Source organism: Bombus huntii, chromosome 13, assembly GCF_024542735.1.
Source record: "Bombus huntii isolate Logan2020A chromosome 13, iyBomHunt1.1, whole genome shotgun sequence".
Taxonomy (NCBI): Eukaryota; Metazoa; Arthropoda; class Insecta; order Hymenoptera; family Apidae; genus Bombus; species Bombus huntii.
This window is the reverse complement of record NC_066250.1, coordinates 11,474,030-11,491,456: the sequence shown is the minus strand read 5'-3', so window position 1 is coordinate 11,491,456 and position 17,427 is coordinate 11,474,030. Positions and strand designations below refer to the sequence as shown.

General features: G+C 36.9%; 1 protein-coding gene across 1 annotated transcript; it reads right to left on the bottom strand.

The window, feature by feature from the left end:
• Window positions 1-2,314: 2,314 nt before the first annotated feature.
• Window positions 2,315-17,180, bottom strand: LOC126872632 (fatty acyl-CoA reductase 1-like). Its single transcript, XM_050632734.1, has 8 exons — window positions 17,163-17,180; window positions 16,361-16,639; window positions 11,643-11,959; window positions 10,774-11,021; window positions 7,148-7,331; window positions 2,970-3,155; window positions 2,653-2,913; window positions 2,315-2,596 (listed from the first exon to the last, which is right to left on the bottom strand). Exons 1-8 carry the CDS (start codon window positions 17,178-17,180, stop codon window positions 2,482-2,484), a joined length of 1,608 nt encoding a protein of 535 aa, XP_050488691.1. The 3' UTR covers window positions 2,315-2,481.
• Window positions 17,181-17,427: the final 247 nt, after the last annotated feature.

Genomic DNA, 17,427 nt, shown 5'->3' with positions numbered 1-17,427 from the left:
TAAATACACAAGTGCTCCACACAAACTACCCACAACTGAGCGAGGTAGCCCTCCCCCCACTTTGTTGACTGTGTGACACTTTCTGGAAACTTGGTGATTCCCATCCTTTCAGGCATCCAGGGACGGCGAGATTTGAACTCGCAACACGTTGCCATCCAATTGAAGCTCAACGAGCGTAGCTGTCTGCCCCACCAAGTAGTACCTACTACCATTAGTTACTAGTAGCTAGATTAGGATTCTCACGTCGCGCTGAGCGTCGAACAGGATGTTTATTTTCACATTCCTCTAATTCAATGGGCGGTACTGTTGCAGTGACATAGGTAGAGATAATGTTAATCGCAAAAAGCGTAAGTAATGCTTGCCCTATGTAAACGCCTGGATCAGTGATCAATTCGCTTATGTGACCTACTTTGATTTTAGATTCCTTGACGGGCTGGGCTATATGGTTTTAGTACGAGGAGGCAAATTAAAAGAAGACGACGAAAGAAGGAAGAATTCCTTTATCACCAATCAAAAGACTATTCGCCTCATCGTTTCTATATTTCAATATCGTGTTTTAGTTTTCTAAAAACGACGTTCCTAAGATGATCTTGGCAATGGAAAGATCATTAAAGTAAAGTAAAGATTATTAACAATTTGAAACTTTGCACTAATATGATGGACTTAGTGAAGTTTCATTGTAAGTAAGTATGATTCCTAAATCAATGCCTGTGAGATTTTAGACACTGTTGGTATTTACAGTATCAATAAGGAAATAAGCAACCCTTTCTCGAAAACATTGGTGACAATTATGAATTGATTGGATTGAATTAGATAACACGTATTCAAATAAGTCAATCACTGACACACAATCGAATCGTTTTATGTTGTGTGGAAGCATCTTTGTTACATTTGGGGCTAGCATTGTTTTGATCTTAAATTCTCTTGATGATAAGATCCACTTCGTCTACGAAATGAGAAATGTATTCTAAAGATTTTTGCACCCGAGACAAGAGAATGTGAAGATGAAAATGGTTTTGAATGATCTATCGATTCTGACTCGACGTCGCTCGCAATATTGATGGTAGTTGAGAGATTCAGTATATTGTTAATATTTTAACAATTAACAAATGCGAATTCGTTCGTGTGAACTACGTAATACCTCAGAAATTGTTCTTGTATACAGGAAGCATTGGCACCGAGTTCGAACACATAACGAACTGTTGTGGGACTTGGAGAGAAATCAAACAACCAGTGTGTCTCTACAAAGTACAGTTTCACTATATGTATGCGAAAAAATAAACCCTTATCTTCCGTAAACAGTTTGTCAACTGTCTGAAGTCAATGTTGCTGCTCGATGCATACAGCAACGATTGCAGAATGACAGTTTACATTAAATTGTTCTACACTGAAGAATATAACGAGTGATCGTGACAGTGTAAATTTAGAATAGTGTATACTATGCACATGTAGCGGAAAAATATAAATGTGTGTATGTGATTATGTACTTCAGCTTATGCGGAAAGGGAAGACTGGGCGGGTGCTACGTAACTACACGGATTACATTCTACGCGGTCAGTCGGTGTTCTACCCGTACGTTGTTTTAGAGAGCACTGTATATGCGTATTTGGCGATCTCTACTGCGCTATTTAATATCTCGCTGAGTATACGAATTAAAATAGAAGTATTCGAATAAAAATAGAAACGTATAAACGTGACCACCGGGATCGATGTCCTCGGCGGAAGTGCGGTCGCCTTACTTTCTTCTTTTGTTCTAGTTAGTTGTTAACCGTTCTTCTTTGCCACCATGCGGTTGTGACATTAATCACATCTCAACCTACATCAGAGATAAGACATCAACCCCCGACCTTCGGATTCCTTTGGACACATCATCACCTTATCATCGTAGCCTACACCAAGGCTGTGACGCACCTTAGTCCATATCAGAGATAGGATATCGACCCCGACCTTCGGACACTTTTCCTCATCATAACCTACACCGAGCCCCCACAACATCCTCAAATCAAAACGTATATAAACCGAGACTTCAGCCAGCTCGGGCAGTTCTTGTTCTAGCCGCTGTTCTCGTACAACACCTTTTTCAGGTTCAGTGTTATTCTTGTAAGTGCTAAAATTTATAATAAAATTCGATAAAAGGAAATTAAAAGTTGGGTTACGACTCAGCCTTCTTTTCTCTTAAAATCGAAGTATCAATTTTACGTGACACGGTCGTAGCTAGCAAGTACGCAATAAAGTGTTCTGAATTACCTAGTGTATTTAATATATTTTAATAATTTGTAATATTATACAATAGCATTATACATATATTATTCACAATATTGACAAATAACTTCATTTATCCACAGTTTTTATTCGAAGAGCATATCACATATATACTATATAGTATATAATATATAACTCTGCCGGACACCCTTTATATGTAGCGACATGTTCCTATTCCAAGGCCCTTTTCCATAATGTTCCATATACGTTGTTCTTGATTCAAGCGGGAAACATAACATTGAAGTAGTCGGTGCATAGCAATATTGTTACCGATATTATCAGAAATAAAATGATTATACCGAATCCTTTAGTTATCTGACGTATCCAGTAGAATCTAAAATAAAAGAAAATATCATATCGAGTCATTTTATCAAATATTTCTATACGTACATCGATAACCGTTGCGCTGCTGTATTTATAGATTGAGAATCTTCCTTCAGAACAAATATCTTAATTCCCGCCAAGTAATTTGCTAAATATTTCTTCCAATCCATATCCTGCAAGTCCAGTTTAACAAGATTTCCATCTTCAAAGGTTTTCACCTTGTTTATCATGTCGGCAATGTTATCTCTTTTGAAAGACCATTCATTCGAGTTGAAGTAGCCTGTCGCTGTGACCAATTTATTGTAAAATTTGCTCATATTCATTGCCCTGAAATGTCGTTTTTTGAGTATTTTGATGTGCTTGACAAATGATAGAATACTCACATTGGTTTACCACCTTGAAGCCTTAAAAAGATATCCACGGCAAATGCAGGTAAAACACTTAGAAGTATATTCAGTGCATCGTAAACATATTTGTTTGCTACTACCGTGCAACTCGGATACCACAACGTATTTTTCATCGGTATTTGTCTGCTACATTCCACGAAGATATCTATGATCTCACCCAATCTTGAAAATTGAAATGTTTACACTTGTAGAGGTAATTGAATTACATTCAAGATAACGCATATTACTATCAGAATATGTCAGAAGATATTGTGTAATATCTCAAGAAAAATTATGTAATTTTAGTTGTACTATATTTACAGCTTTCTGAATTGACTTATTGAGGACACAAGTGGACGCGAGTACAACATTCCTAGTGCAATATTTCTTTTGTTATCAATGTTACATTATGTATGTATTTGTTTATTAGTAACTCCAAATGCGACATGGGTTATATAACAAATGTAGTATTTCTATCTTTCATTATCAATCTATCACTGCAACTTCTAATTAGGTAGTGAACATTAAAAGGTTTGCAATTCTCATTACTTCTTTAAATTTAATACGATTCGTACGGAACACGGTTCAAGAAAATTATAAATAACTTTTAAGCCTTTAATATCAAGATCACATAAGAAAGATCTAATACAAAGCGAAAGACAGAGCTTCGTTGAAGGAGAGTCTAAGGAAAATTGTTAGTAATACTTGGCGTCTGCTTTTATTCTCGTAGTGTAGGTATTTCCAGATGCCATAATTCAGATGTGGATAGCCTGTTGCGCATTGACAAGCAGTTTTTATTCATTTGCAACCTAACAATTGGGCTTATCGCAACGCAATAAGGCTCGGCTTAAAAACAATTTTATTAGCAACTTGCTGCAAACTATTGTAAAACTTCATTTGCAGCTTCCGACTAAAAATTTCTTACGTACAATCGATATTTTATTTATATCTCGGCGGAGGAAATTTGTCTCAAAGTCGGTCATATTGTTCCAAATATTGTTCCGAATCAGATTATCCAAAAACATTCCTACTTTCAATCTGTTCTTGAACAAAAAATGTTAATGGACTAGAAGACTATAAGTGAAACTGTGATGCCTGATGCAAGTATAAATTTCATTTGTCGCTTCTTTTTCGAGTAAATCTAGCTTTTCATTACTAGTAATCTCAATGTAAATCCAAATGAAGTTACTAACATTCTGGTTCTTATTGCTAGTTTCAAAAGTAGCATAAATATTTTGAATTTCAATAAGCTAACTATTGGAATTATAACGGAAAGTCGATTTTCGTAATAATTTAATTACGGAATATTATTAAATAATTATTTAATTGGAAAGTCTTGGAAAATGTTACAATATATGGTTTAAGTTGCTATTCAGTAAGTGATTGAGTGATCTGAACCATTGTTACATTGATATTGAAATTATTTCATACATTTTAATACATTTCGGAGCTGGTAGTATTTTCTTTGAAAACTTTATCATTTCACATTTTTTAATACAGCGATCAATATTACACAATCAACGTAAAATGATCTTTATTGTCGTTAAGAAGACGATAATTTGTTTCTATCTATTTACTATTCATTTCAGTTCTTAATTCTTATTAACGAATGAGAAAACTAACTGTACTGCGGCACCGATATTATGTTTTGAACAGTGACAGAGAAGGATATTTCTATAATTTAATAAATATGATAGAGTGATTAAGTGTGTCACATGTCATTTCGCAATGAAAGTAGACTCCTGCGGACTCCCACCAATAAAAACAAACATCAGCTGAAGTCTACATTGGGGAACGCAAGCGTTTAACAATTTGCTGATGCAGAACAAATTATTGAAGCAACGCTCGCTCAGGCTGTTATTTTGAATACACTGTACGAAAGAGTAATTATGAAGGAGTCTATTCAATAACGTTAGATGAGAGATCATGAGTTATATTGTGTCACGTAGGAGACACAAGAATTCACGAAATTGACAGATCACCGGTGATCTCCTCGTGTCGTAATTCGAACGTTTCACAAGTAAGGTAAAAATTTGGATTTTAGACGTAATAATAAAATTTATTGTTCGAATCCAACAGAGTAACGATTCAGAGTGTTATAACAAAAAAGGTGTTGAGTGCTGATTTAGGAAGGTTCTAATATTAAGGTTTGTTACTACTGGGGGGGGGGGGGGGGATGGTTATCGTCCGGTGTATATCATACGCGGCTATCCTGTTACTATCTGGTTATTGTTTCGATGGCTGTGGCATTCAGCATGTTTTGTCTATCCCATTACTGTTTCTGAGTCTGTGTGACGAAATTGTCACTGTGTCACTATTGTGACGAAACGTAGCAATTTTTGATAGTTTAATAGATGCAATGGGAATTGTAAAGACATTTTCACGGCCAGCACTTTAAACAGATCAGCTGGAAGAGAGGGAATTGCCGGATTCGATACTCATAAAATTCAACAACGAATCTATTAGAATCAGATTCAAAGATACCGATGGCTACATCCGATATCTCCCGCAGTAGCAACATTTCAAGCCACGAAGTACAATGGAGACATTGAGCAATAAACTACATGATGAAAGAGCACTTGCCGAAATGCAAAGATAACGAGAACTTCATTTGCAAAATCAAATAAATCCGAGATCAAGCCATTCGAGGAAATACCTGAAAAAAAGATTTCTTTCAGATAGCTCAACTCAATCGATGAATATACATATAGACTGGGTTATCGCAAAAAGAAAAAAGAAAGAATAATATAGAAAAATATTATAACGGGATATTTTAGAACATGTCCTACGAGATACAAATTCCGGTTCGTTAAGCCGTTGCGAAGAAACCGGTAAACAAAAAAGAAAAAGTTACTACTCACCGAATTGAGATACCTTTCTTATTTCCGAAGAAGTATTAAAAGCGTAAAGACGTTTCTATGACACATCTACCTTCATTAGAACAAATGAATCCTATGTATATGTCGGAGATGAAAGAACACCGGAGCCTTTGGAATTTTGGATAATCCCGCAACATTGTAACCTAGAGTCTACTATAGCTGTAATTGAACAATCGTAGTTATTCAATCCGATTGTAATTGTTCGAGAGTTGTGATAATGAGCTTGGGCTCGAGGCGACAGTCAGTCGCCGAACGTAGCCGCGGTCACGGGATGAACGCTTTGTCTAACAAAGGCATGGAATAATTCTATACCTCTCCTTAAAAAGGAAATAGTTGTAACACTCGACAGTAAACATTTCAACGGTCTCTGCCCCGTAGCTCGCCACACGCAGACCCCATTCTTCGAGTAAGATGATTGCCAGATGTCGATGCGCCTCCGCAGTACATGTTCAGCTAGCCCGAGGGCCCGTTATAAATCTTAAGATTTAGTCAACTAAAGTCCTTCAAACAAACAAACAGTCTTTGTCCCAACTACGGGAAAATAGAGGAGACCTATTTTTCAACGAGCGGCGTCTCCCACTAACAACTTTCCCTCGAGGGCGGCTAGCATCTTTTTCTAACCACCGATATGGAGATTGACCAATTAGCAGCAACACCAAATTCCCTCACTTTCTGAACGAAGGCTATCCTCGACGAATCCGATGATCTCGCGTCCTTAAACACACCCTAATATAGTTTTCCTCTGTGGCATCATCGGGACGGGAAAGTCATTCCCGCTCGCGATCTCATCGATGAAAAAGAGTAACCCCTTACGACCAGTGAATATTACGCGTCCGACTTAGATTTTGTGAATACGTTCATCTATCATCCCGTCGACCGCGGATTCGTTATTGAACCTAGGATCATTGTCATTAGTTTCTCGAGTACCTAACTACCACGGTTACTTGTCCGGTTCTATAATAATCGTATTTGCACTAGTCAATGTCTTCTCTATTGCATAACGACAACGTGTAACCCAAACGAAGATTAGTTTCACGCTCCTAACCCTAATTCTAATGTAAACCCGACATATAGATATTCACAGAAAAAAATCTGGCTGGCTCTTATCCATTTGTGTTCTCAGTATCTTTTTCTAAGTTTATCATTATCTTTTGTACATTAATCACACTGGAATGCAATTTATCCATTGGCGTTTCCATTGATCGCATTGTTTAAATGAATCTGAAGCTTTTAGGATACTCTAACAATTGAGTTACGTTAATTAAACAAATTCTGTAATAAATATCGATTCCGTACTTGATAGGACGTGCGCTGCTCGTACAGTTGTAAACTTTGACCCTATTATCAATATGTAGCGTGACGTGCCACGCGGCACACATTATCACGTCGACTACATAATCAATAGGCACTACATCTGATATTACATCCGCCTTACCCAATAGTACTTTTGCAATACCATTGCCGATATTCATGAAGATACCTGCAACGTCAAATTGGTTCAAAAGTTATTAATGATTCTCAACTGTCTCGAAATATAGCGACACGGATATGGGAAGAGTAGCTGTAATTGACAGTAAAAACACAGGTTAAATAATGGCGATCTGGTAAAAATTAGTCAACTAGCTTCTCAGAAATTAATTACAACTATATTTTTCTGAATTTTTTAACTTTATTGCCTAAAAATGCTTATATTGTTCAGCTTCGCAAATAACTCATAGCGATCAGTGTATCTGTTGAAAGAAGAAGTCGTATAATCAATAATATAATCAGCCGTACATCTTAACTTGAATTTTAGGGAATAACGTTTGTAATGTCACAACTGTTTCTTCTTTTTATCGTGGAGTTGATCAGCGTAATCGCTTCTGCGCAGATCGTTTCTCATAATCAAAACGATTATGATAACTGACTACATCTGTTTTTAATTTCAAGATTATATAAGGGAATTAAATGAATTTTCATATCGCACAAGAAAACTGAGTAATTCTAAACGTTGTTTACGTCATTTCCTCCCTCTGTACGCCGTAGGTGACAAACACGATTTTGCTTCGCTTAACGTTCTGTACTCAACGGCTATTCGACGTTCTCGACGAGTAATCTCCCTTTTACTGTTAAACGATTGACTGGAATCTGAGCTAACACACAGGCCACATCAGAGTCTACAGTCTTATAATAATAACCAACCTTCTTTCATATCAGCAATTTCTTTATGATATGTTCGAAAGCATACAGCGTCAACTTCTGCGTTTCAACAACAGCAACCACAATAGTCATACGGACGAGGATGCGCTAACCACTAATACACCAACTGACAATCACTACACCATACCCAAAGCAACAGCACAAGAAATCAGAAACATAATTGAAAAAACAAAAAATAATAAAGCACCAGGAATCGACCTAATTAACGGCAAAATCTTGAAAAACCTTCCGCCAAAAGCGATAAGACAAATCACAATAATAGTTAACGCAATACTAAGAATAAAATACTTTCCAAAAACTTGGAAACTGGCACAAATCATAATGATACCCAAACCAGGCAAGGACCCACATGAAACCAAGTCCTACCGACCAATCTCACTACTTCCGGTGTTCTCTAAGATACTAGAGAAAATAATCTACGACCGGATAAAACCAATAATAGAGAAGAACCATTTAATACCGGATCACCAATTCGGATTCAGAAACAAACACTTCACAATAGAACAAACGCACAGACTCGTCAATGAAATCCTACAGGCGCTGGAAACAAAGCAATACTGTACAGCTCTCTTTATGGACATAGAGAAAGCATTTGACAAAATAAACCACGAAAGCCTACTACAATCAATCAGGAAACAATTCCCGGGGCAGATATACCAACTAATCAAATCATACCTAAGCAGCAGGAGCTTCATAGTAAAAATCAAAAACACACACTCGGAAGCTAAAGAAATCAAGGCAGGAGTTCCGCAAGGAAGCGTCCTAGGACCAACTTTATACACATTATACACGGCCAACATACCAACAACTAACAACAGCAAAATACTGACATTCGCGGATGACACAGCTGTACTAGTCAGGCATACTAACCCTGCAACAGCAGTTACATTACTACAAGAACATATCACAAAAATAGAAAAGTGGCTTCAAGCAAAACAAATCAAAGCAAATCCCGAAAAATGCAAACACATTACATTCACACTGCGAAAACAGAAACCACCAAACATTGTACTAAACGGCACACGCACAATACAAACAAGGCAAGTCAAATACCTAGGACTCCACTTAGATTCACGACTCACATGGAAACAGCATATTAAAGCAACAATAGACAAAATACAGATGGCAAGGAGTGCAAATGTACTGGCTAACAAGTCGAAAATCCAAACTAAGCATAGAGAACAAACTAAAAATATATAAAATGGTCATAAAACCAATCTGGACGTACGGAATAGCACTATGGGGAACAGCAGCAATGAGCCATATAACCAAAGGACATAACCTAACAAACAAGATAATGGTACCCCACTGGGGGTAGTCACCCACATGTTATATTAGCACACCGCTATAATATTTTACCAAATGTCCTACTGGACAAATTGTAAAATTGTAAAATAAATAAATAAATAAAAAAAAAACTTCTGCGTTTGGCCACACGTTGAATAAGTAGTCCAATGCTAATACATATCCATCGCATATATTATATAATTATTTAAAATTATTGCCTCTTAAACAGAAATATATTATATTTCGCTCATTGTTGCCAGATAAAATGTTTAATGATATTACCGTGTGCTTTAAAATTTTATGTTGTTTCACGTTAACTACATCATGTACATCGTAACAAAGCATATCCTACTGTCTCGAGGGGCGCATCGCACGTCTTATGCTTAAATTAATTCCATTTAATTCCATAATACTATACTACACTACACATTTTAGGCTGAAACTAACTGCTTGTAATTGGATTGTATGTTGAAGGTTCATATCCCCGTAATTAAGTTAATAAAAAAAGAAATAACGGTATCATGAACTAATTTTTATAGCGCAATAAGCAAAAAGTATTGTGGCGGCACTTGACAGTAAACTTCCCAACAGTTTATGTCGCGTGACGCACGACACAAAGACCCTATATCTGCGGACAAGATGATTGCCAGATGTCGATACATTCGTACCGAATATTTCCAGCTAGCCTAAGGGCCGCTATAAATCTTAGAATTTATTTTAGCTAAGGTCCTCCAAAGAGACAAACAGTCTTTATTTATCAGCCTCGAAGTCGACCACCTACCACGGGAACACACAAGAAATCTGCTATCTCGCACGTACGACGCTTCCCGCTAGCAACACCCTCTCAAGGGCAGCTAGCATCCTTTTCCAACGACCAACACGAATTAGTCAATAAGTAAACGTTAACGTACATTTCCCTCACTTTCCGAACCAAAGTTTTTCTCAACGAATCCGATGCCCTCGCATCTTCAGACACATCCCAACACAGTTTTCCTTCGCAGCAGCATCGTGACGGAAAGTCAGTCTGTTACAGTAGCGCATCTCGAATCATAGCTATCCGAGCTCTAACTTGTAACCGTGCATTCGCGAACCGAATATAATCGCGAGTCCTGCGTCAAGTGTACTCATCGACATTACAGTGAATAAACATTTATCGTTGAATAAATCTGAGTTTTCCTTCCGACCCTATCACGACATATCACTTCAGTATATTTCCATATACGTAACCTTCAGAATGTGCGAGTTAAAAATTGTCACAGTTTTATTCTATTGCTGATTTCTTTCATTCTTATGAAAATTATGGAGAGCTAAGGTCTTGTGATACGAGTGACTTGTATTATTCGGAATCACTTGGATGTAATGAAACGCTCTTATTTGCGATATGAGTGAGATATGAAGTGACGAGGGATTATCATTGTAAATATTTATAAAAATACCTGATTGTCCAGCAAAAGATACCAACCAACCAGGGTACGGTTCTTTTAGCGAGCAACAAATTATACTTGGTCGTACTATCGCAACAGTCAATCCTTTGCTATTGTTGGATATTGTCTGCTCTGCAAGATTCTTGGTGAACGTGTATGTATTTGGATACGTTTTTAAAATTCTTTCTTCGAGCAGATTAATCAATTCTTTGTCTTGTCGGTCACATATATCTATCACGAGAGAGGGATCTAGATTCGTGCTGCAAAATTATCAAGCATAAGATAACATGTTTGTCACGCTAAAGTCATTAATAAATTGCAAATTTGACGCATTTAAAGATTTAAAATGCAAAAAACGCATAGAATGTCTCATAATATAACAGAATATAACGAAATAATACACAATAATATAGAAAGAATCGAAGATGAAGTACTTGCTGTAATTTTTAGTAAACGAACAAAGTTCTGCTTAGATTCTGTTCCTCAAATCATGTTTATTCATCTTAAAATATGAATTTATAATGATATCCGCGTCTAGTTGTTATCATGTACGTGTATCAAAACAAGTTCATCATTGAATTCAATAAAAAGAAGAAATTATTAAAAGGTAAAATAATTTTCAATACGTAATTTTTATCATTGACAGATCTTGTATCATTGATTATTTCTTGTGTAAGTTTTCTTAAATTTATACCTGTTTTGACAAGTATTTATCATTTCAATGGAGTAATCATCATTACAGTCAGTATCATTTCAATAGACAAGTAAACAAATTATACTAAGTTAAACATTACTTTCATCGTTTATTTATATTTAGAAGTAGGTTATGCACGATATTGAAAAAGTTGTTTAAGAAATGACGAATTATAACAGATTCTTACGTGTAGACCTTTTCCTCGATATCTGATAGATTCGGATTACTGTAAGCTGTGCTCACATAGACAACGCTAATTACATGCTTGAGTTCCTTGCACAGTTTGATAATATTAGCGGTACCCTTCACATTTGCATTGACGATCATATCCAATGGTTGATGGAAATTTATAGTGGCCGCAACGTGGAACACTATGTTTACATTCTCTATCAACATATCTCTGTCTTTTTGCAAAAGACCTAAATCTGGTAGAGTCACGTCGCCCTCCACGAGATGAATTTTATCGAAAATTGTTGGGTTTTGTGCTCTGACACTATCGAAAATCTGAAGAATATAATATATAAGCTCGGTTCCCAATATAGAATATTATTAAGCATACTAATTTTCTCTTAATACATTTCTGACCGATCAGGAATAAATTTTTTTTTACGCAGGAAGTTAAGTTGTTAGTTTCTGTTTAACGTAGCCGGTCAACAGTGTGTTAAAAGTGTATGTCTGCAAAAATACGTTGTAATTTTTTTATACGTTTCTAGACTGCTTTAAAACTTGTTCAGTATAATTACGATACTCGCACCTCATTATAGAGCTAACGAAGTTTCAAAAAATGTATCTAGCCCAGGTAGTATATGCATACAATTTTGCAGTGCCTACATATTTTCGTAAGTCAGTATAAGCATGCATTATTATATTCAGACTATCATATCCCCATGAGACAATAATTTATATCAGAGAGGAAATGAGAGTACTCGCGTTTATGTTCCTGATTATTCCCGGACTAATGTTGCACCACGCGAACAATACTGGAAGATGAGACACGCTAGCATATAGAAGAATCTATATAGTTAGGGACCTGCCCTATTCGATTCCTCATTAGCGTAAACCAGTATCTACTTAGCTTTATGCGGCAAGAACCTATTTAATTGTACGGTTATACGGAAGAGCTCATATGTATTTGTCTGTCCGAGATAGGTAAGTATGAGAATAACAAAATCGTACAATAATTAGACTAATTCTGAGATACCCAAGAAAGAGAAAGCAATTGTTTGCAATGTTTGTTTTAGAGAAAAAATCGCTAAAGACGCAATGTAATTCGCTAATTTCACCTCACGAGAGAAAAGCTTTTCGTCGCGATGATGCTGCAGAGAAAAACTATGATGGGGCGTGTCTAAGGATACGAGATCGTCGGATTCGTGGAGAGATGCCTTCGTTCGGAAAGTGAGGGAAATTGACGTTGCTGCTAATTGGTCAATTTCCATGTTGGTGGTTAGAGAAGGATGCTAGCCGTCCTTGAGGGAAGGTTGCTAGCGGGAAGCGTCGTTCGTGAAAAAAATAAATCTCCCCTATCTTCCCGTAGTTGGGATAAAGATTGTTTGTCTGTTTGAAGGACTTTAGATAACTAAGTCTTAATATTTATAACGGCCCTCGGGCTAGCTGATCATGTACTGTGGAGACGCGTCGGCATCTGGTAACCGTCATACCCGAAGAATAGGATGTGCGTGTGGCGAGCCACGGGACAGAAACCGTTGAAATGTTTACTGCAGAGTGCCGCTACAACTATTTCTTTTTAAGAAGAGCTATACTATTACTCCACACCTTTGTTAGAAAAAACGTTCATCCCTTGACAGCGGCTACATTCAACGACTGGTTGTCACCTCGAGCCCAAGCCCACCATCATAAATCTCGAACAAATACAATCGGTTTCAATGGCGACAATTGTTTAATTACACCTAAGGTAGAATCTAAATTACGCTGTTAAGGGATTTTGCCGAAGTTCCAGACGGAAGGCTCCAATGTCCTTTCATCTCCGACATATATTTTTTTGTTAATTGCTTATTTCTTAAATTTTCGCTGAAAGATTTCGTATCCTCGTTTCATTTTTCACAATCTTTTTTCCGTTCCTTCGCCATTCTTTCGCTGGATGTCAAATGAGACGTATCGTCTGTTCACAATATAAATGTTCATCTTAATATAATCCTCCTAATTTTAACAAAGATCAAACTCCATAGGACCAAAAATTTTCGTTAGTAACGAAAGTAAGCTGAAGTTAAACTGATCAACCTCATATAAGTCATGTGCAATCCGAAACGAGGGTGGACTATGAGAAAGAATGTGAATAACGTGCAGCTAGTTCGGCTATTGTACATAATTATTATTATTTCGATTTGCCAAATACATATATTCTGCTTATTTTACACTCGATTAATTAATCCCATCAATAAGATAGATGAAAGTGTGGTCAATTACTTTATTTAATTACATCGTTACACAAATTAGTCATTACATTTTCATCTCTTTCCATTTTGCCTACAATCAATTAGTTCTTCTGTTTTCATCGTTTCTGTAAATGAACACGCATGTAAGATAGATATCAGAGATATCATACATTTCATCAGAAATATTATACTGTATGCAACGATTCATTATTAAAAGATTGATACTTAGGTTTTACTACAACAAAAACATTATCGCGACGAAATTCAATCTAATTTTAAATCTAAGACGCTATCGTGTATTGAAAATGTGGCGGATCGCTACCAACAGGACGCCGACAGATCGAGGCATCAACGCGGTTGTCACGGTGGTCGTGGGAATGCAGCGAAAGGATAATTATATCTCACATACCTTAGCCACCGAAACAGTAACTAAGCAGTAACGGAATCCCTATGTGACCGGCATCCAGCGATAACTCCCCGACAGGAACCAAACCCTTGATATAAAAATACCTCCCAAGTCAGTACTCGACATTCTATTCTGTTCTGTTATAACATTCTGTATCGTTACTCTGTCAGTTTCTAATAAATTTTGTAATGACGATCATAATTGAAATACGAATCTCTCACCTTACTTGCGGAACATGAAATTACCCCGAATCGACATGACACGGTCGTAACTCCTCCCGGGCGATCCGCGGGTACAAACCGTCAACACCAGAGGGCTACTACGACGACAACAAGTCTGTCTGTCTGGCTAGCGGTCGAATATACGGTGTCACGATACAAATACCGCACCTAGCGAAACTCCCTCTACGTCTAAGGCAGGGACTATCGGGTATAGCCTTACTTGACTGATGAGTCCACCGGTAGTCCCAGGACGAAACGCGAATTTTCTTTTCACCCGGCAGCGACTACCAACTACCGCACCGGTATTGGATAACTTATCACATAGGTCTTGGATCCTTCCTCAGTACGAGGAGATATGCATGCTAGGAGTCTTCTCGATCGTGCCCAGTTCCTGCATGCATAAAACAATGTCCATCGACGTAGATCTCCCACGGACATCTTCCAGTGCTTTCCAGAACTCCCCCTCACTGTTTTCAGGACTCTGATATCCCCGAGATACTCGGGGCGAACATGCCGGAAAATGTACACACGTGCTTTGTTATCCATTTTTATACAGTCTGGTCTCAACCTTTCTGCTGTCGTTAATCCTGACTCTACTGCATCCCAGCAGACCAGGAAAACCAACGAAGCTTCCGCATCGCCTTCCAGTATTCATAATTGCCCTTACTCAGGGTCGGATTCATATCCTTGTCAACATTACCCATTTCCTCCTGATCGAACATGGCGTGGTCTCTTCTCGGACAATTTCAGAAAAACACATAACCACAACAAATAAACGTCTTTACTGTCGCAGTTTACTGCCCAGGGCCCGTAACCTGTTATTAAATATAGGTTTGGGGTTGAGATATAATTGATTCACACAGATTCAACTTTTGCTTTCTATATTTCACCTCTTCGTACAAAACGTCTGAACACATCGGATACACTTAGATAATTAACACGTGGTCGACTCCTAAGCCAAAAGAGCATCGTTAGAAGTCGTACCAACTTAGCTTGTGGGAACTAGCGATCATACCAACTTAACGTTTCTCAACAAGGGAATATTCTCCTATTTCCTCGAGAAAAAATATAGAAAACATATACATAGTAAATATAGTAGTAATCAATTTCTCTTTCTTGGGCAACCTGCAAATAGCCTAATTATTGTACGATTTTGTTATTCTCATACTTACCTATCTCGGACAGAAAAGTACATATGAACTCTTCTGTATAAATAATGTTTCAACATCTTTAATATATATACGGCTTCCAGTCTTTTAGTATTGCGACAGTATTACGTGTTTTATGATAGTAATTCTAAATTATGAGAAGGGAAAAGCGTAAATAAAAACGTAATATTAATGATACAAAATTAGATAATAGATAACGTTCGAAATCTTAAACTGCTGCCTTGTAAACGTCTTCATCCGTAAGGAATCAGAAATGAAATAACAAATAAAAATAGATAAATGAATGAGTTGAAAAACTGCACTGATCGATTTCATAAATGGGAAAGTACGCAAAAGTGGTGATGTCAACCGCGTTTGTTGATGTGTTCGTTATTCACCTAAAAGTTCACTATTATTTATGTCATTCTTCTTGCAGAAAATGAGCCTTTTACTGCAAAAATGTTCGCAGTCAAGAAGTTGATTATCAGTTAATCAATGATAAAATAAAAATTCTGTAGGGAATCGAGTGGGCCATTCTTAGCTTCTCTGTTATCCACCGAAAAATTAACGAGTATATCCTGACACCATTCGCGCTCAAAACAGAATAGAAGTTACTGTTCCAAGTCGCGGTGTTGAACCAAATAGGCAAGAATTGAATTACACCATATTTGCATTAATCGGCTCACATGAACTTACGAAGGTAATATTATTATTGTATAAGAATATTATTTACGAACCGGATCATATATTAGCTTCTTAAATCGTTGTTCTGTCATTTGGTTACATTTCGGCCGGATCAATATAAAAATAGCAGCGATGTGTGAACACGTGCGTATCAGTTTTTCCAGAAGGCCTTTGCCCACGAATCCTGTCGCCCCTGTCATAAGAATTCCAGTTCCGGCATAGAATCCCTCGATGGAATTCACATTACGTAATTTTTCATTTATCTCGTTTTCATTAAGCTTTGTATTCATTGTACTAAAATCACAGGGCTTCCCCTCTTTCAACCCAAATATCTGCAAATGAATATGAAAAAATAAATCGGAAAAATAATAAATAAAGAATATCGTACAATTTTATATCTTAAATTTCTATATATGTGTTATGTTAAAAAAAAAAAAAAAATCTCAGGATAATCCGTACTAAAGGAAAAATGATTCAACGATGATAGTTTATTTCGCGAACTGAGCAAATGTGTAATTTTGTCACAATGCAGTTGTAGAGGATTGATCTTATCATGTATCACGAAATACAATCTAATTGTTTGTGAGCAATTTATTAAAGATATTAATGCGCCACAAAGCACAAGTCCAGGTAATAAGTCTTGCGAAATAAATACGCGCTATCTCAAGAAATTCCGTATATATGTCTGATGCGTCTGTATGCTTATGCTGCGATCGCTGAACTTCCTCGCTCGTCATTTCGTTTGTTTATTTATACTGGTCGGGGGACAGTCGGAAAGTTTGAACTCGACTGCGTTTGACGGTTGAAAGTAGCGGCGACGTTGTTTTGCTCGGAGTTCATTACTCCTTGCAATACCTGTGACCTAACGGTCATGATACTCCGAACAAAACAACAACAGGATTTGAATTTGTCCTGCTCGCGTGCCGCTACACAGTTCATTTGCTAACTACGCCATTATATGTGTAATCATTAACATTTGACTTCTGCTTTCATTAAATATCGATACTATAACAATGTTCCTATTAACATAAAAATGTTTCATTTAAAAGATTTTTCAAATGCTAATGCGTACAAAACGCTATTTAAAAGGAGGAAAAGAGTACAAAAATTCTTGTATAAG